The sequence below is a fragment of the Cyprinodon tularosa genome, unplaced genomic scaffold (assembly GCF_016077235.1).
Source record: "Cyprinodon tularosa strain WSP-4 unplaced genomic scaffold, ASM1607723v1 ctg432, whole genome shotgun sequence".
Lineage (NCBI taxonomy): Eukaryota > Metazoa > Chordata > Actinopteri > Cyprinodontiformes > Cyprinodontidae > Cyprinodon > Cyprinodon tularosa.
In genome coordinates this window covers 774650-793934 of record NW_024039155.1, presented here as the reverse complement: position 1 = coordinate 793934, position 19285 = coordinate 774650, and the positions used below count along the sequence as shown (strand labels likewise).

The window sequence follows — 19285 nt, the reverse complement described above, 5'->3', positions numbered from 1 at the left end:
AGATTATGCACAAAAACAAAAAACTTTTTAAATTATTAACAAAACAATATTGGTTCCTACACCGTGTTATATATGTTGCATATTTTATTTTATTGGAAATAGCATAACTGGATTTATTTAAACCATGGGAAAACAAAATAAACATAAAAAAAACTTAATGCAATGTCGCTGCTGGTGTCCTTCGATCAGAGATCAAAGACTGAACCGGCTGGGTTCAGAGGAGATGCTGATGCTGTGATCCGGATGTGCGCGTGCGCATTGCAGCGTGTCTCCCTTTTTCATCAGACGTTTTGTTTCATCAAATTATCCACCAAGCCCGTCCAGAGAGGTAAGTAAAAACGCTCCGATAAAACAAACGCGTTTAAAACTCAACCTTTAAGCACCGTTCAGGGGGCTAACTCCCAGCTAGTCCAGTATTTAATGCTGGTCCAGACAAATACAGGAAATAGCCAGAGCAGCTAATGCGCTAACCTGCTTCATAACACCCATATTATTATCGGCCCTTTAATGTTTATTACTAAGCAGCAGTTAATATATTTACATGCATATCTGCTATTGTACCGAGTTATAGATTAAACCTAACCTTAGACCCACCGTGTAATAACAGACGCTTTCTAAAGCTGTTGGAATCGTTTTTTGGGTATAAAAGTGAAACCAATAAATATATACACATATTCACTAGTATTATATATTTATATAACCAACATATTCAGTATCATTTATTTGGATATTTTGGGTCAGATTTGTATAAATCAAATTTGAATTTTGCTTTGATTTTTTTATGAAGTCTGAAAGGTTTGGCATCTATTTATATCTTTATTAAATAACCAAAATTCATCTAAACAAAATACAGAACCACCAACTGACTTTAATATAATCTTAATATTAAATCCAGAATAGTGACCACAGCAGGTGGGTGTAGCTTCCAGTGGTGGCTGGTGGAGTTTTCTCCAAGGGGGCTACAAAAGCAAAATAGATTAACACCAAAAACCAATCAAACTTATACTAATTTATCACATCAGTATATTTATATGAATGTCAACAACAAAAAACATTTTAAAAACACCTAATAAAAACAAAAAATAATTTCATGTACAGGTTTACCTTTTGAACATAAATCTTTCCCTTCTGAGGCTTTGTGAAGGCAAATCTGTGTTCTTCATGATCCAATATGGCGTCACAAACCTAAAAAAAATGTACCAGTTTAAAAACAGAGAAACTATTAGTCAGCTATATATTTTTTTTAATATATAAAAACTATTTATTTTCTGAGAATGTGTTTATTTAAGAGCAACTATGCAAATTAACAAACATCTAGGAAAAGTGCACTACATTATTCCATGGAAATCTCACATTGTTCATTCTTCTTTGCATTTTCTGAAAAGTTCTTTAAATCAGGGAAAGCAGAATAAAGCGTTGCACATGTACAACTTTTAACAAGAGTCAATGGGCAAACATTTTAGTGCCTATGGCGGCAATACTTTACCGATCCGAAGAAAAATGAAATGATGCTTTATTTGCACATCTAAAAAGTATATATAAATATATTTTGAAATATTTTAATTTTCTAATTTAATTTCAATTTGTTTTTTTATGACTTAATCAAGGTTATTGGGTGGGTTGGGTTGCGCCCTAGCGCCCTCTATTGGCCAGCCGCCACTGATAGCTTCTGCTTTGAACATCACAAGCACAAAGCAGTTTGAGAAGAGTTTAGTAAAGACACAAAACTACTGTTAAAAATTGCTATCCTCCTAAAATGACAAGACTGGAAAAGAAAAGCATTAACAGACAAGAGGCTCATGACATCTGTCTGTCTGTCTGTCTGTCTGTCTGTCTGTCTGTCTGTCTGTCTACTTATCTAATCTAATCAGTCTTTCCATGGATACAGGATTGTACGAAATGACGTCCCGTGTTGGCCTTAGAACAGTCAGTACAAATGGAACTGACTTCAAACACAGAGAGAAGGTGGCCCCAAAATACCAGATGAGGCAAGTGAACTGCTTCTTTGTCTAATATTTCCCTTTTTATATAGAAATAAAAGTCTTAATGTTGACTTTTTATGTTTCAGTGCTTCGCTGAAGTCAGAGGTGCGCAAGCTGAACTGGGTCCACCTTCTGATCTGGTTGCTGGTGGCTGCACAAGTGACTGTGAGCCATCTCAGCCTGGTGTCACATGACACAGTGTCCATACCTTATCAGTGGGAGTACCCCTACCTCCTCAGCATCATTCCACTGTTCTGCAGCAGTCTGTCAATCCCAAAGAACAACATCAGCTACCTGGTCATGTCTTTGATCAGTGCAGGGCTCTTCTCTGTGGCACCTCTCATTTATGGAGGCATGGAGATGTTTCCGTTAGCCCAGCAGCTCTATCGCCATGGAAAAGCTTACCGCTTCATTTTTGGCTTCTCCGCTGTGACTGTTATGTACGTCATAATGGTTGTTGCCATTCAAGTGCATGCATGGCAGATTTATTACATGAAAAAACTGTTAGATTCATGGTTTGATGCCACACAGGAAAAGAAGAAAAAGTGATTGTAAGAGAAATATTTGCTACTGTAAAATTTATGTTTTTTTTTTTTATAGATTATAGGTCTATTCATTTGGTCAAAAATGTCCCACAGCATAATATATTTAAGATAGTAGAAAAGCAGTCATTATTTAAAGCAGCTGCTTTGCTTGAATCTAATCTCAGCAATTACTAATGAAAACATTGCACCTGCTTCAATATTAAGCTGGCTTTGACTTTTTTTTTAAAGATAGAGACTACTCAGGTTACAATGATTAGTTGTAAGGTCATACTTACACTACAATAAAGACACATAATCTGTAAATGTATACAGTTTGTCCAATTTGATTATGTCATGTTATGTAAATTATGTATAATCATACAGTTGTTTTCAGTTAAAATCAGTCATTAAAGAAACAAATATAATCCTCTGAGCTTCTGTCTTCTAAGCATCCCCATGGTACTAGTTCGTTGTGTATGGTAACACATTTGGTTTTGGTAACATAGTTGACTTTATTCAAAAACAAAATGCTCGTTCTAAAATAAAAGGAAGCAAAATTTCCTATGCAGGAAACATGTCTCTTTGCTTGAGTGACTAGCATGAGTACAATTGAAAAGCATAAATATTCAGCATTTGATAAATTATCATAGTGACTTTATACAAAGAGTGAAGAACAGAAGAATATGGAGTTCTGGGACACTTCTTTGGATACTGGGAGAAATTAAAGTAAGCTTAGAAGAGATTTGAAAACAATAAATACAGTTTTTGCAGGTAATAGTTTGTTATTACCACAACAGTGCAGCTAACTCCAGACTGAAAATGTGTTTGACCATTTTGCGGGACATTTTATTCTACTTAACTGACATTGTAGATTTATTTTTGACTTTTATTGTGTGTGAATGGATTTTCCATTTACATTTATATCAAATCTGAATTTAATTAGATACCCAATTCCATTTCTTAACATATGATAGTTTCTTTTTAACCCTTTATAAGGCACTCAGTGAAATACATTGAAAATCAACGTGCAAGGCACCAGTGGTACCCACTGCTCCAATGAGCATTTACATTTTTACCTTTTTTTCTTAACTTGATAACTATTTTTTCAACTTAATTTACAGTACGTAATATATCATTCACAGGCTCATCTAAAAGCTCAAATACCAAAATGTACAGCCATGTAGCAGTATCTTTGCTGAATGGGTGGATATAGATCATGTGCTTCTAGACTTCACTGAGGGACGGGGGTGGGGGGAGACTACATTTGTAAGGTGCATGCAAGGGATTAGAAAGGCTAATTTGCCCTATAAAGGGTTAAGGGACAGTTTAACCTTAAGGAGTAATAACTGCTATTTAATTATATCTTTGTTTTTTTTTTTGTCTGATCTTAAAAAGATTTTAAATTTTGTCCTGGGAATGCTTTAATTGGTCTTTTAGAATGCAAACCTATATACTGGTTTGTTTAAACTGGCTGTGTGTGTATTTAATAACAATAAAGGAGGGGGGATCCCAAGGAGCAGTTCTTGTTTAATGGGAAATCCTAATACTTTGTGCAGCGGAGAGGATTATGCACAATTGCAAAGGATTTTATGTTGTTGAAGTAATTGACAATGAAATCATCTCTTTCAATGAAATGTAATTTGAGCCCGTCCATCCCTGCAATGAAGAGAGGAGTAGTCTATGGTTCAATGCTCTCCGTTCTGGACGCAGTGCGCATGCGCAGAGGGAGTGCCACGTACTGGCTGACGTTGACAGTCCGAGTGACACTTCCTAGTGCTGGTTCCTTGCTTAGCTAGGCCAGCTAACGAAGTAGAGTTTCACGATTTTGGGAAACCCTGTGAAACAAAGCGTGGTAAAGTCGTCTGATTCAGGTAACGTGTCATATTTGGTGGAATGTTTGGCTGTAATTATAAAGCATTTTCTGTGTTATCAGTCAGTCAATGAGCTTAGACTGTGTTGTTAGTGCTAGCTGGATAGGGTTTGGTTAGCTAGCTATGTAGCCGTAGCTATCCGCGCGAGACTGATTCATCAAAATTTCACTTTAAATTGCTCACATGTATAATGTTGAATCAAATTTAGACCGATATCACTCTTATTTATTGCAAATTATAAAAACTGACTGTTTTATCTATGTGTAATCCTGTTAAACGTATAGACGGATACAAAGTAGCTCTTCCCTGACGTTTGTTATAAACGAAAAATACATTAAAATGATCATATACTGGTTTATAGTGATATATAGAATTTCTAACGTATAACTTAACTTAGTTTGTTCAGGTTAAATAATTTCTATTGTAAACAGCTTCCAATCAAGTACTGAAGAGGCCTGGATTGTCAAACTTCACCGTTTAATGCGTTGTTTTATGCTAATTTTGGTGTTTTTTTGACGAAGCAAAGCAAGGATGCCTTTTGCCGACATCTTATTCGTTAAGTTTCCATAAATTTTTGGTCTGCAAAATGAGGGAATCAACCAGTTTCTTGCTGTCGCTATTTGTTCTGCCTGTGTGCTAAGCGTTAGCTACATAACAATCCTTAGCATCCAGCCAATTATTCATCTGTTCCAGGACAGCCAGAGCTGTGGGATTTTCTGCAAATAAATCCACAGGAGGGTTTTGTTCGGCTTAAATCCTCAGATGCAGAATATACAGAAAGATAAAAACTGACATATTAGATCACACTTGATGTTAACGAGGGATTGGCTAGATAGATTTCATATTTATCTTAATATTGGGTAGTTTTTCTTATTTGATGGAGATCAGAATCCTGCTGAAAAGTGTTAAAAAATATGTTTTTTTTTATGTTGGGGACAGGCTGTTCTTTTTAATTTTATGGGGTCAAATGCTGCTCTAAAAATACAAATACAGATTCACTACAGTAATGCAGTTGTACAGTTACAAAGTGCTTTATTCACTAATATTTTTAGGTCTATTAATCAGTAAATGTCATAGATGCTCTTGTTCAGTTGTCAGCAGTGATTAAAAATATACTATTAAAATATATTTTCTGTCATTTTCGTTTTATACTGTTCACTAGGGTTGGGAATTGAAAAGATTTTCACGATTCCGATTCCCTTTTCGATTCTATGAAACGATTAGATTCTTTATCGATTCTTTTTTCGATTCCAATTTGGGGGAAAAAGGAGAACAAACAGTTTGATTATCAGAATCAACTTTGTTTACTTAACTATTGCACAATCTTACAAACTCAACAAGATCAAGATGTCCACAGGAAATGTGAAACTGGAGTAACATCTGTGTTTAAATTAAAAATGAATACAAGAACAAACTTAATAACCAACAATGTCTAATAACAAATGATGGGATAATAACCTATTTTAAATAACAAAAAATACTAATTATAAAACAGTAGTAGGGAAAATTAACAGTTCTTTTGCAGAAAGATGAGCATATCTGCTTTTTCTGGAAGGATACAGGATCTTTCAGGGCTTATGGTGTCTCCAGCCGTGGAGAACACCCTCTCAGATGGGGTGCAGGAAGCCTGCACACAGAGGTAGTTTTCAGCCAGTCCAGATAGCAAGGGCAGCGTATCTTGCTTGTTCCACCACCACAGTGGCGCTATCCCTGCAGGGGATGGAGGGCAAGCTTTTATAGAGCTGGATTTCCTGATCTACCCTCTGGGCTAAGGAAAGACGGGGCTTTGATTCAAAAAGTGACCGCAGCTCGCTGTCTTCCTCCTCGAATAGTTATTTCCAAATTGCGTAACTTGCATAACTTGCGTAACTTACGTAACGTACGTAAAAAAAAGTGACGTAAGTCGTGCTCCCCAGAGCCGGCGCTCTAGGCTCTGGTGCTGCGGGAATCGAAAAAAGAATCGTTCAGCGAGCTGCCAAACGATGCCATGGAATCGGAAAATACGGAACCGGTTCTGAACAGGAACCGGTTTTCGATTCCCATCCCTACTGTTCACCATAACTTTCTTAGCAGCACTGTTTAGATCTGACATTAATATGTATTTAAATGCGTTATTAAAATCGAAGGAAATTAAAGGCAAAGTCTGAGAAGATCAGTTTTTTTTAATGAATTGTTTTTAAGAGGAATTTGTTTAGTTTATTAAAATAAGAATATGTATAATAGAGGTTTAGTTAGAAACAATAAAAGTAACCCTAATGATTTTATCAAATCATTATGACTGTTGTTATCGATGACAATGAGCGTTTTGGTCAAAGTCAACATGATTTGTTACAGCTGGTCACTATCTCTGCCACTTCACAGGCTGATGTTTGACCCTTAGACTCTTCAGTTTACTGAATTTCTTTGACAGTTTTACTACAATATGCCAAGCATATATATATATATATATATATATATATATATATATATATATATATATATAAAAACAAATTTAATCAGCCAAAATGACAAAAGCTAAACACAGGTTACCATTCCACTGAAACATATTTCAGTCCTACATGCTTCTTACTGCACTCACCTGCCTGACATGCTAACCTACTTTGCAGTTATTTCGGCTCCACATTTTTGGCCTATTATATAATCACACAGCAATTTTTGGAACGTCGTTGCACATAGAGAAAGAAGCGTTCACCAAACAGGTTTGAAATCAGGGTATAGTCTGCAAACACATTTTTTTTTTACAGGCAAATGAACGGCTGAATATAGAAATAATAGTTATGGCTAAATTTTACAATTATCTTTAATAGCTAGAAACTATAGTTAGATGGTTAGAAACAAGGTTTTGTTGGCTGATTTGTTGGTGTTACATTTGAAATGACCCCTTTTCTTTGATTTTAAGGCAGTGGGAGCAGTAGAGATCAGACGGCACCATGAACGGCCAGCTGGACCTGAGTGGCAAGCTGATCATCAAAGCCCAGCTGGGTGATGACATTAGACGCATCCCCATACACAATGAAGACATCACATATGATGAGCTCGTGCTGATGATGCAGCGCGTCTTCAGGGGAAAGTTGCAGAGTAACGATGAGGTTACCATCAAATACAAAGATGAAGGTGAATCATTTTCATTCCACACATGGAGGCCAATTTCACCCAAAGTTTGTATCTTTACCATAGCAGTGTGACAGTGTTGTTTTTGACACCATCTTAGATTTTGCCTTTGTTTTTATCCTCAGGACGAAAACTATTTTAAGTTTTAGTCACATTTTAGTCATTAATGTGATAGTTTTAATCCAGTTTTATTCGAGTAAAACTCAAAGTCTAGTTTTATCCAGTTTTATGTTGCACTTCAAAAAACAGCTAAACTTTAAAATTTTGAGTAACAACCGAATTCTTTACCAGACTGACAGCTCTTGCCTAGATACTACGATTGGTAGGTATAGAATGCTGCCATGCCAACATCGTTGCTGTTGGCAGAAAACCATGATTTATAGAATTCAAATAAACTTTTTAAGAATTAAAGCCCTACATTATACAAATTGTCTCACAGAAGTTGTGAAAATAGCAGACGTAGTTCAAGCCCTTTATGTTGGTTAATATAGCAGACAGACAAGCTGACAAAATGTACAATAAAGGATATACAAGGTTTTCATCCAAAAGCAAATACTTCCTGATTTACTATGAATTATGCATGACACACAGATCAATCTTCAGTACTCCAAAAAAGCGAAGAACAAAAACATTCTTCTTTTTACAATTTGGCAATTTTGTCTTTATTTCTAAGAATTTGCCCCTTGGTTACCACTGCTCAGGGGTCAAAGTATATTTAAATTCATAGGGGTATGATATAAAAAAATATGCACAGAGAAACTACATAATAGCCTTGTACTGGCATTGAAATCCGGACCGAAATTTGGAAAATATGTGAACTAAAATGTTTAAATGGAATAGAAAATCCCTTTATTGTCCCACAATGAAAAAATGGTGGTGGTACAGCAGCAAAAAGTGGTCAGACAAATGTGGGCCTTAAAAAGTGTATAAAAAAAACAAAATAAGGGACAGTATTAAAAAAACAAATAAAATACTGTACTGTAGAGTGTTTTTACAATATAAATGCTGTGCATCTGAGCAAACCATCGGTGTGGAGCGTAAAGCGCAGACTCAAAGCTAAGTGCGCGTAAAGACGCATTTCCGCACTAGCACAGCTGGAAGAGCAGAGTTGAGCTTGCAGTACCGGATCATTCCGGATTATTTTCACCCCTGTCGCTGCTGCTATGATTCATCTGTGGTCATGCAGAAAGTGCATCGCTGCACGCTGGGTGCGACCAAACCAGACGCAGCAGCACGACTGATTCTGCTTAGCTTATCTAACAGATTACAGCACAATGATGAGTTCTAAATGTCTGATAGATCACCTGCTAACATTTTTATTCGTTTTCACCCATTAACCAAAACTAACACCTTTGACTCGTCATGTTTGCATCATCTAAGATCCATGTTTAGCTCGTAAGTTCTCGTTATCATCATGGAAAAAAGGAGGATAATAAATTATAATTTCAGCTCGTTTTCTCTGTAAGTAATATAATTTTAATTTCACTTCTTTCTGTTTACAGATGATGACCTCATCACCATTTTTGACAGCTCTGACCTCTCATTTGCAATCCAGTGCAGTAGAATACTCAAACTGACATTATTTGGTGAGTTGTTTTTCCTGCTGCGTTTCTAAAAATTTTTTTTCCAGAAACTGAGCAGGTTTTCTAGCCACGGGACATTTCATCAGCCAGTCACCAGAGGGTGGCCGAGCATTTGTGTTCTCACAGCGAAACCTTAACTTTGAGCCGTTAAGATAAACTTGTTCTGCAGATTCAATTTCTTCGGGGAGGGGTTTCTACTCTGAATGCATAGATTATGTTTTTGAACTCAGGAAGGCCAACATAACCAAGGTTACACCCTAAAAAATAGAAACATGTCCATTCCATTTATTCTTCAGTCAGTTGACAATGGGAAGATCACGGATAAAAGTGGCCATTGTTTTTGAAAAAAACATTGACTTTGCATTCAGGGTAATTTTCTGCACACACAGAAACACTTTAAAACTGCTGACGGTCATAGGAGAGACTAATTCAGCAAACCAGCCTAACCATGTGGTTACTGAATGTTTTGTATTGCTGTGTGCAACATTAGTAAAATCAGTTTGTATTTTAAATTAGCAGATTATATAATACATTAAAACCAGACAGCGTTTCCCTGGAATCATCACTACTTAGTATATCAAGACGTTAAACAGGTTCACTAATGAGAGGTCTATAAGCTTAGATTTTTAACAGCAGTGTGGTTGGTCTGATTTCAACGCTGAGGTAGCGTCTGCCTGCTGCAGCACCTATACATGTTCACGGAGGGGGTGTGAGGAGTCCCTGACAATGCTTAGTGTTCTAAGTATAGATGTCTACTCATAACTGATAAAATAGCTTACTGTGCCATAGCACTAGCTGCAAACATTTGGTTATATTTTCATTTTTCATTTGGGGAGTGGCAGCCTAGTGGTTATGTCATTGTGCTTGGCTCCCAGAGGTTCTGATTTCAAGCCCCACTCCCACAGACTGCCACTGTGGGTCAGTGAGCAAGACTCTTAACCCCACACTGCTCCCCAGGGGCCGCACAATGGCAGTCCACTGCTTCCAAAGGGGATGGGTCAAACGCAGAGGGGAATTTCTCCAGTGAGAGATTAATGAGTTCAATTATTATTATTTTGTGTTGTGAGATATTACTGCTTTACAAACATGTTTCCCTTAAATTGAATTGCCTTTTAAATTAAGGTCACATCTCAGAGGGAGGGATTTGAAATAAGAGCTAGTTTTTGAAAATAATGGAAACTTAAGAGAGAAAACAAAATTGATTGTTTGTATTTAGTAGGAAAAAATCGGAGGTTTGATTTTTAAGCTTAATCGCTGAGTTATGGTTGAAGCTCCAAAGGTCTTTGCTTCTCTCACCACATTTTCTTACAGCTCTTTCTTCTCATTTGATATCCAACGCAGGCAAAAACTCAAAGATATTATTTTGTACGTTTATTTAACCAAAATCTAGGCCACGTTTTTTTTCTATAACAGAGCATATTTTTTTGCTGTAGATAATATCATCAACTGCTCACTAGAGGGCAGTACAGCTTTAGTTTTCTCACAGCTTGAAGCCTTTTCAGAATAAGCTGATCCACTGCCTGGTGACTCAATTTCTGGGGAATTTAACTGACATTAGCATTTTAAATTGATTTATTTTGCTTCTCACGAAGTCTGGCTAAGAATGTGGAGAATATGGCAACTCACTTGACGAATGGAAAATTTAAAGATTGGTTAAGCCATCGCATCTGATTTTTATTTATTTTTTTTTTTTATTTGGGCCTTCTTGGTTGGTTTACCTGCAGTGAATGGTCAGCCACGGCCTTTGGAATCCAGCCAAGTGAAGTACCTACGCAGGGAGCTCATTGAGCTCAGGAATAAAGTCAACAACCTTCTGGACAGCCTGGAGCCTCCTTCAGAGCCTGGAATGACTTCTGCAGCACCTCACAATGGTGAGCCTTTCACCCTAAGGTCCAACTTTTACACATTGCAGGTTTCTTTTGTTCTCTTTCCCTCTGGTAAGACTAGAAACTCCCCAAAAGTCGCTTTGTCTTGTTTTACACTCACTTAACCAAATTTGTGTCCCAAACAGACACTGGCGCCATACTGAGACAGTTTATAAAATGGTTAAAGGCTGTTTTCTTTTCTTTTTTTTTTTTTTTACCATGTCTGCAGCAGCTTTCTGCATTTCCTGCAGTCGATTGTTCTCTCCAGATTGATTGTGGTCTTGCTTAACCACATTTCTTCACAAGAGCAAAATAAGGCTCTTGTGGATCCACGTCAAAGATTTTATAAGAGTCTATTCTTGGTTTATTTTTGTAAATCTGATACTGACCACTGGTAGCTGTCTGTGTTTAAAACAGAAATTAAATGCTTTGTTGTGTAAAACAGTCATTAAGCTATATATATATATATATATATATATATATATATATATATATATATATATATATATATATAGGCCTTTGTCAGCGTTAATGTGCCGCGTTCATGACAGACTCTTATCGGGTGATTAAAAAAAGTATTGCCGTTAATCTATTCTAGCAGTTGGGTAGGGAGCTGGGTCTGTGCCAAGGATGATTTTCACCTTGATAGTTTAGTCCGGATGTATATCTGGTGACGAGAACAAATCAGTTTTCCAACCTGTGTAGGCGGACTGTGAAATTACCACATTGAACGTGACATGCTAACATGGATGCAGCTATAAGCACAGCTGTATCAGCAAAGCTAACCAATCTCCTCGCTCAGTGGATAGCTACAAGTCAAAATCTTAAGAAGACGAAATTACATGTGATTTTGGAAATATAAAAAAGTAAACCTTTTGTTTAAAATTTTTGAGGTAGCTTACATATATAATAAATGCCTTTGGCAAAATTCAAATTAGGGATTTAAATCTAGATTAATTCCAAGATTACAGTGAGAATAATCTTGATAGGAAAAAAAAATCTATATATATCTTCTACTTTCTGCAATAGCTCTTTTTAAGAAACTTGTGTGCCTTTGCTCTTAGAATCAGTGGATGGACGTGAAGGCAAAGTTATGACAGCAGATTCAACAGTGAAACAGGCTCCTCCAGTCAGCGCAGCCAGCATGTCGGCTTTTGACCCGTTAAAAAACCAGGATGAGGTCAACAAGAATGTCATTTCTGCTTTTGGCCTGAGCGAGGACCAGGCCCCAGGTATTGCTCTCTACTCAGCCTTTAATGGGTGGGATGTTTTCCTGCAAAGCATTCATTTTTCTCCATAAATTGCATCCATTTAGTTGCTCCCCCTGCTGTTGCCACAGAGGAGCGCTCAGGGACCCCTGACAGCATTGCTTCCTCCTCCTCTGCAGCACCTCAGCCAGGAGTGCCGCCTCAGCCACAGGGTCCCTATGCTGGGGTACAACAAGGGCCGCCAGCAGGAGTTGATGGTAAGAAACGGGACATCAAAGATTCTGCTGATAAACTAAGTTCATAAACGCATTTATATTTGTGCAAACTACTTTAGACATATTCCATAGTATTATTTGAAAATGGTATACATATGCCTGGTTAACATAAGCAGAAGAATAAGCTTTATGATTAGTCTGGAGGAATATTTGGTTCTTTTTGCAGAGTTTATAATCTCTTTGGATCGCCGACAATGCTTCAGCTCCGATTTAAGTATCTTTATTTTTAATTTTTTTCATGTGCTGAAGTTGCTTAATTGCTGTTTGTTTTAGAAAATTGATAGTTTTGGATCATAATAGTTTAGAGTTTGAAAAGTAAATCAAATAGTTCAGGGAAAGTAATTTCTGGATCCCGTTTTATCATTCTAGTTTGCATTGAAAATTTGTTCACAACTTTTTTTGTGAGCTGAGAAATTTCCATTGTAATCCCAAACAAATAATAAGCAGAAGTATCTAATGAGGCTACGTTACTAATAAGAAAGTTGCTCTCCCTGGTTTGTAAGCTTGGACTCTGACATGTTCGGTCCTCAAGCCAAAAACCTGATCATGATTAATAGTGGACTATGGTGTACGATGGGAGGGGGAGTATTTTCTCAGGTGTTTTTAATCTTTCTACTTAATATAAATTTTGCTCATGCTGCTGACATTAACAGCAAAGCATAGACGCTAAAATAAAGATGATTATGGCTTTTTTTAATCAAACAAGTGATTGAGACTGACTGGAGTCCCAGAACTTAACCTGGCTCACCATGATTGGGAGGAATATGAATTTAAATAAAGCCAACATTTCCCCCTATGATGTCAGCACAGAGTATTTTATTTTATTTTATTTTCCTCTGATACATTGAAAGCTGTGATTAGAATATATATATTTTTTCTAAATACGTCTCCAGGCCCAATACAGTAACGAGCAGTTTGTCCTTGTAGGTTTTATTCTCCTCAGATCCAAGGCTGCAGATGGTTGGCACACAAAGACAATAAACCCACCCCTGTTCAGACTGCTCTTTTACGCTGTGGTTTCTTCTCTTAACCCTCTTACTGCTCTCTGTGGTTGCCGTCTGACAGCCTTGAGGCAAATCAGAGCAGCCAGTCTGTGCACAAGTAAAATATATAGTAAAATATGAGACTTTGGATGCCAACAGAACACTTGCGCTAGCCAGAAGTTCACTTTAAATAGAAGCTTAGGCTGCTTGTTAACTCAAGAACGCTGTTAAAACAATTTGTGAACAACTGGTAAAAATGTTGCCCTTTGTTTTTTCTGGTCCTGATTGAACCGAGGAAAGGATTTCAATTTGGGCAAGAACGAAAAAGTAGACATTTCTTTATGAGACAGACAGATCTATGTTTGGACTGAACTAATCTTTTCAAAAAAGGATTTTGTTTCGATGACTCTTTCTGTATCCATGATTGGGTTTCTAAAGGGAAAAATGCCTTCTGTGAAATCATTGTTCTGACCCGTCTATCACTCCTTTATACCTGAAGTCATAATGGGCTCCAGATGATGGCAATGGCAGAAAAAAAATGTTTTCACACATGTGGCTTCTCTTAGAATAAAGATCACTGTGTTCATGTTCAAGTAGATGGGAGATGACGTCTTTGAAAGAGTTTTTAAAAGTTAATTTGGCAGCAGCAAACTCCAAGTATTTGTCTTTAGTGCAGAGCTTCGTGAGATCTTCAGACAATATATTGTAATATTCTTACCTTTGTTCTAACATTTATTAAATCCAAACCTGCGGGCCATTTGTGGCCCTCTGAATGGTTTCCTAATTCCAGCCCTAAAAGCACAGCTCACTGCTGCAGAGAGACACGTTTCATCTTTTAGGTTGATGTTTTCATTGATGAATAAAATCTTCAAATAAAAAAACAAAAAATAAGCAAATGGAATTAAAACTTTTTTACTAAAAAAACCTCTCTGTGTTAAAAACGCCCTGGATTAAAAGGCCATATATCATTTAAAATCAACTTAATTTTTTTTTAATAACTATTATAATTAGGGATGCACGATATTGGGATTTTGGCCGATATCCAATATGCCGATATTTTAAAACTCATGTAGCCGATAACCGATATCGATACTGATGTTAAAGCTGGACAAAAATAATTAGTCATTGAAAATAGCAGTTTTGTTGTCCATTTCTGACACTTGTGTCAATATATCAACATATAAAAATATGAAAAAATTTCGTGAATTTTCGGGGGATTTCGTAGCATAACGATGATGTATAGCAATATTTCATTAGTAAAAGATAAGAGAAAGATAAGATAAGAGATTAATATGGTGTTTTTAAATGGCAATATATCAGCATATGAAGACATTGTGATAATTTAATGTATCAATATTTTTTCCCTCGTCTCTAGAAGTTTTTAAGTCTGTAAAAAAGAAGTTTTTGAAGAAGAAAAAGTAGTATTTTTATTTTTATTTTTTGACTTTAGAAACTCAGAAGCTGATCAAATATCAGGTTAAATATCGGTGGGGTGGCCGATGTCCGATATTCAGTTAAAGGTCGATACAGGCCGATACCGATAGGGGGCCGATTATATTGTGCATCCCTAATTATAATGCTATTTTTTGTTTAAAGCAGAGAATGTTTTAAAAACTCTGCTGGAACAAAAAAAGATAACAATCAACCCCCAAAAAATGTTGTAGGCTATCTGTAATCCTTTTAAAATTGACGAAATGAGAACTACAAATAATGCACATTTTTATCATATCTCCCCTTTTCAAATATATTATTGAGCAGGAAAAAAATGGAAAGGAAAAACTATGATGTCACATTTATTTTATTTATTTCAAAAGAAACATACTCTCATGTATGTTAAACTACTTCTGCACATGGGTCATTTAACATTGCAAAACAAAAGCACACCTGCGCGAGAAACTAAGAAAATTGCCCTCCCCGTGCACCAGATCTTCCCACGCGTGCTCGGGTTTCTATCCAGCGGTCACACTCGAGGACGGCTGTGTTCTTGAAAGCATCTTTGCCCTCAGACTAATTTTGTTCTTGCACGAAGGAAAAACATATTTTGACAGTTTGGGTGGAGATGAAGCTCTTCTGTAAGCCTCCTCCTGATTGGGCCTTGCAGACACAGGAAGTAAGCCTGACACTTACGGGGCGACAGTGGCGTTGGATGTAGGAGTTTGCCCTGAAATCGAAAGATTGAAGATTCAAGCCCCGGCTCTGACTTTCAGTGTCGTTGTTTCCTTGGGCAAGACACTTAACCTGCACTGTCTACTGATGGTGGTCAGAGGGCCCGGTGGCGCCAGTGTACGGCAGCCCCGCTTCTGTCAGTGAGCCCCAGGGCAGCTGAGGCTACCATGTAGCTGAATGGGTGAATGACTGAATGTAGTGTAAAGAACTTTGGTCAAGTCTCCTGACATGCGTACCACAAACAGTGGCGAAGCCTCCACCACTCGTCTTCACCCGCTTCCAGCCGTTGTCTTCATTTATGGATGACGAGCTGTCAGTCAAGGGCTTCCTGACACTACTTCCTGTGTGATTGTGGCCCCGTCCACACGAAGTCAAAACGAACACGAAACGCTGATATTTTCCAAAACGTTCGCCGTAAAGACGGAGACGTAAAATAAATGTGAGCGTCCACACGAATGCATGAAAACGCTGCAAAATTTATGCCAGGCCTGTAAGTGGCGCTGTGGTGCCAAAGCAAAAATAAGCTACGAAATGTTGGGCATGCGAACTAATATTTATACACGGTTGCCCTGCGGGTCCATTTTCGTGGTTAAGTCAAATTCAGGTGCTGAACTATGTCGTCGATATTGCTCTGTTCTTCCTGGAGATATTCCAGAAGAAGAAGATTCTGTTGTAAGCCCGACAGCAGGGTGAGTAGCATTAGCAACGGCGCCATTGTTGTTGTGATACTGGTCGCGCATGCGTGTTTAGAGGCGACGCTATGACGCATGCGTGTAAAAAAAAATATGCGGTTAGAGCGTAAAGATGGAAACGCGAAAACGGCGTTTCGAAATCTTCCCACTCTGAAGGCTGAATAAAAAAAAGATTGTTTACAGACCCCCGAAACGCCGGCTTCGTGTGGATGAGAGGCTGGTTTGGTGAAAAATTTGTGCGTTTAGGCCAGGGTTCATCTTCGTGTGGACGGGGCCTAAGTCTGCAAAGCCCAAATAGGGAGGAGGTGATAGATGAACCATGCGCAGCAGTAGTTTACATACATGTAAGCGTGTTCATTTTGCTCACAGGTGTTTTGAAATAAATGTGACGCCATAGAAAACAAGCAAAAAGCAGCTGTAGTAGAGGTAAGGAGCCTCCACAGACAGTGCTCATTAGCCCCACCTAGTGCTGGAATTTTGCTAATTTCTTCTTTAATCATTGATCACGACTGATCTGATTTGACACACCTGGCAGCAATTGGCTTTCTACGCAGGTTTCTTATGAAATCATTATAGGAAAAAATATCTTTGCTTTGTTTTGCTTCTACGTATTTCAGTTAAAATATTTTATAGTTCTGGAAGAGGAACCAAATAATATCTGCAGGTCCATGCTTTGCCATAGCAGCAGTAGGAAACTGGCTATAAAATCTATTCCTATTTATTTCTGCTGGTTTTTATTTACTCCTGAACAGCAGAACATCTTTCGAAGAGCCTTTTTACATGGGGACTGTTTTCCATAACTTGGACATTTGGAAGCAGGATTGTGAACTCTTTTAGGACTAGCATTTGTTTGCCAATTTTTGCTTGTGTGTCACACACCTGAACAGTTGATGGAAAAAGTGATCAATTAGTATAGCAAGCAATGGATTGTGTGTTTCTTTCTAAATCTGAAATCACACAGCTGTTTTGTGTTTGAACAGGATTTGTTTTTGTCCTCTCTTGAATAAAAAAGTAAAAGATTAGAAATTCAGATGCTTACTTAAGATTTGAGCAGACCATCATACAGACATATCAGATATCTTCTGATCTTTTTAAAATAATTAGACAAACATATTTCAGGTCGTCTTTTTTTTCTGTTTTATATAAATACATTTTGAAAGCTTCTAAAGTGGAGAATCTGAGAAGTCTGCATGTTGCAATGCAAAGTAAGTTGAAGGCAGTCAGATTTAGGGTTTGAGCTAAAAAAAAATTGGGGCATAATGATCTTTCATTTATGTCACTTTTAATCCATCTGGGTGTGTAAATGAGGTTATATTGGTATTGGGTAGTAGGTAGCCAGTTTATTGTCAAAGTGTGTGTAATAACTGTGTAACAATGCCGTTTGCACCTGCATCTCCAGGTCAGGTGTATCAGCAGTACCAGGCTCCAGGTGGATACCCTCCACAGCAGCCAGGCGCACCGCCGCAGCAGCAGTACGGTATGCAGTACCCTGGTAAGATGGAAGACTTTAGAAAAAATCAGGCAGCTGCTGTTTTCACTTCATTTAACCCATTGAGAACACTAATGAGAACTCTTATTTTTTAGCTGGATATAGTTCTCAGCCTGGGGCTCCTCAGCCTGGCCCTCCACAGCCCCAGCAGCAGCAGCAGCAGTTTCAGAACTACCCTCCGCCCTCCTCTCAGGCTCCAGGCCCTGGTCCTGCCCCAACTCCTGGCTTCCAGACTGGGCAGCAACAGCAGCAGCCTCATCCATCTCAGGGAGCTCAACAATACCCACCAGGAGCCTTCCCTCCCCAAAACTATACCTCCCAGGGCTCCCAGCCTGCCAACTACAGCATGCCAGCTGGCTCCCAACCCGGCTCGGGGTTTCAAACCCGCCCGGGATTCACCCCGCCGCCAGGCACTGCCGTCACTCCCCCACCTGGCGCTGGTAACCCCTACGCTCGCAATCGCCCCCATTACGGCCAGGGCTACACTCAGCCCGGTCCCGGGTATCGGTAAAAGAAGGTTAGGGTGATACTAACAACACCCCCCCCCCCCCCCCCCCCCCCCTTCCACCCCATTATGTGGCTCCAACTGTTTAAGATGTGTGCAGGGAAAAGGTCTATTGCTCTGTGCTCCATACAAATATCAAGCCCAATTATTAAAGAAAAAAGACCGGCCGCCACTCTATCCCAGTCTGTTTGCTGTTGGTCCTCCCCTCTCTGTTTGGCCCTGATGTATGCTCCTCCTCCTGCCCTTTTGTGTCCATCATCGTGACAAAGCATCCCGTCTCTGCGCACACACTTCGGAGACCAAAACATGCCGTTGCACAAACTGTTTATCATCCTTTTCTTAATAAAGTGTTTTGCGATTGGGGTCGGAGTCGGTGATGAAGTTAACAGCTGTGAGCTTACTGTGTAGGACACTATCACAAAGAAACTCAGTTTTGTTTCTTTTTTTTTTTTCCTCTGTTTGATTAACTTCACCACCATGTTGGTATTAATATCTGTTCTCATTGGTTTTTACTAATATTATCAAATCAAATTCCTCTCAAGTGAGATTAGCTGTATATGTAAAAATGTTAACTTTTCCTTTTTTTTCTCTTGAATCTAATAAAGAATTAAGACCCAGTTTGATCTGTTTGTCTTTTCTTAATGTGCTCATTTATATCCTATGTTTTTGTTTTCCTAATCTTCTTTTTCTATGGTTTGTGAGTTGAAAAGAAGTTTGGTTTGGCTCGTCCGCTTCTCACTCTGCTGTGGAAAAACTGCAGTAATGCTGGTATTCCTGCTTTGTTTTCCTGCCTGTGGGTTGTGGTTGGCTGTGAGTTGTGACATGGGAGTATGTGGTTTGGCCTGCCATGAGGAACTGCCTAAATACATGAGGTTGTTAATAATTTAGAGGAGCGTAACGTCTCTTCTCGGCTGTTAACACATTTTTTATTTTCTATGCTGGAAAGAAGTAAACTCTTAATGTATGCATGTTTCCTTATAACATTGATTGTTCCTGTTTTTATATACAGACGCATCATGTTTATAACTTAT

At 38.2% G+C, this 19285-nt stretch overlaps 2 protein-coding genes across 5 annotated transcripts; both read left to right on the top strand.

Moving 5' to 3' along the window:
• The first annotated feature begins 188 nt into the window (after nucleotides 1-188).
• On the top strand, nucleotides 189-2939 carry jagn1a (jagunal homolog 1a). Its single transcript, XM_038299661.1, has 3 exons — nucleotides 189-328; nucleotides 1889-1988; nucleotides 2069-2939. Exons 1-3 carry the CDS (start codon nucleotides 244-246, stop codon nucleotides 2529-2531), a joined length of 648 nt encoding a protein of 215 aa, XP_038155589.1. The 5' UTR covers nucleotides 189-243; the 3' UTR covers nucleotides 2532-2939.
• Nucleotides 2940-4219: 1280 nt separating this feature from the next.
• On the top strand, nucleotides 4220-18877 carry tfg (trafficking from ER to golgi regulator). 4 transcript variants are annotated; one of them, XM_038299669.1, is made up of 9 exons: nucleotides 4220-4377; nucleotides 7277-7491; nucleotides 8991-9074; nucleotides 10796-10942; nucleotides 12001-12168; nucleotides 12252-12401; nucleotides 17660-17752; nucleotides 17845-17912; nucleotides 17991-18877. In XM_038299669.1, the coding sequence occupies exons 2-9, from the start codon at nucleotides 7308-7310 to the stop codon at nucleotides 18258-18260; spliced, it is 1164 nt and encodes a 387-aa protein (XP_038155597.1). In that variant the 5' UTR covers nucleotides 4220-4377; nucleotides 7277-7307; the 3' UTR covers nucleotides 18261-18877. The 4 variants fall into 4 exon arrangements, with proteins under 4 accessions (XP_038155597.1, XP_038155596.1, XP_038155594.1 ...); XM_038299668.1 differs by having other exon boundaries at nucleotides 12276-12401; nucleotides 17845-18877; XM_038299666.1 differs by having other exon boundaries at nucleotides 17845-18877.
• Nucleotides 18878-19285: the final 408 nt, after the last annotated feature.

What these genes read in the sequence shown, in the direction of transcription:
- jagn1a (XM_038299661.1), top strand. Translation starts at nt 244, where the DNA reads ATGTGCGCGTGCGCATTGCAGCGTGTCTCCCTTTTTCATCAGACGTTT. An exon ending in CACCAAGCCCGTCCAGAGAG is followed by an intron (nt 329 to 1,888) that starts GTAAGTAAAAAC and finishes CCATGGATACAG; the next exon opens with GATTGTACGAAATGACGTCC. An exon ending in GCCCCAAAATACCAGATGAG is followed by an intron (nt 1,989 to 2,068) that starts GCAAGTGAACTG and finishes TTTATGTTTCAG; the next exon opens with TGCTTCGCTGAAGTCAGAGG.
- tfg (XM_038299666.1), top strand. Translation starts at nt 7,308, where the DNA reads ATGAACGGCCAGCTGGACCTGAGTGGCAAGCTGATCATCAAAGCCCAG. An exon ending in TTCTGCAGCACCTCACAATG is followed by an intron (nt 10,943 to 12,000) that starts GTGAGCCTTTCA and finishes CTTTGCTCTTAG; the next exon opens with AATCAGTGGATGGACGTGAA. An exon ending in GTACGGTATGCAGTACCCTG is followed by an intron (nt 17,753 to 17,844) that starts GTAAGATGGAAG and finishes CTTATTTTTTAG; the next exon opens with CTGGATATAGTTCTCAGCCT.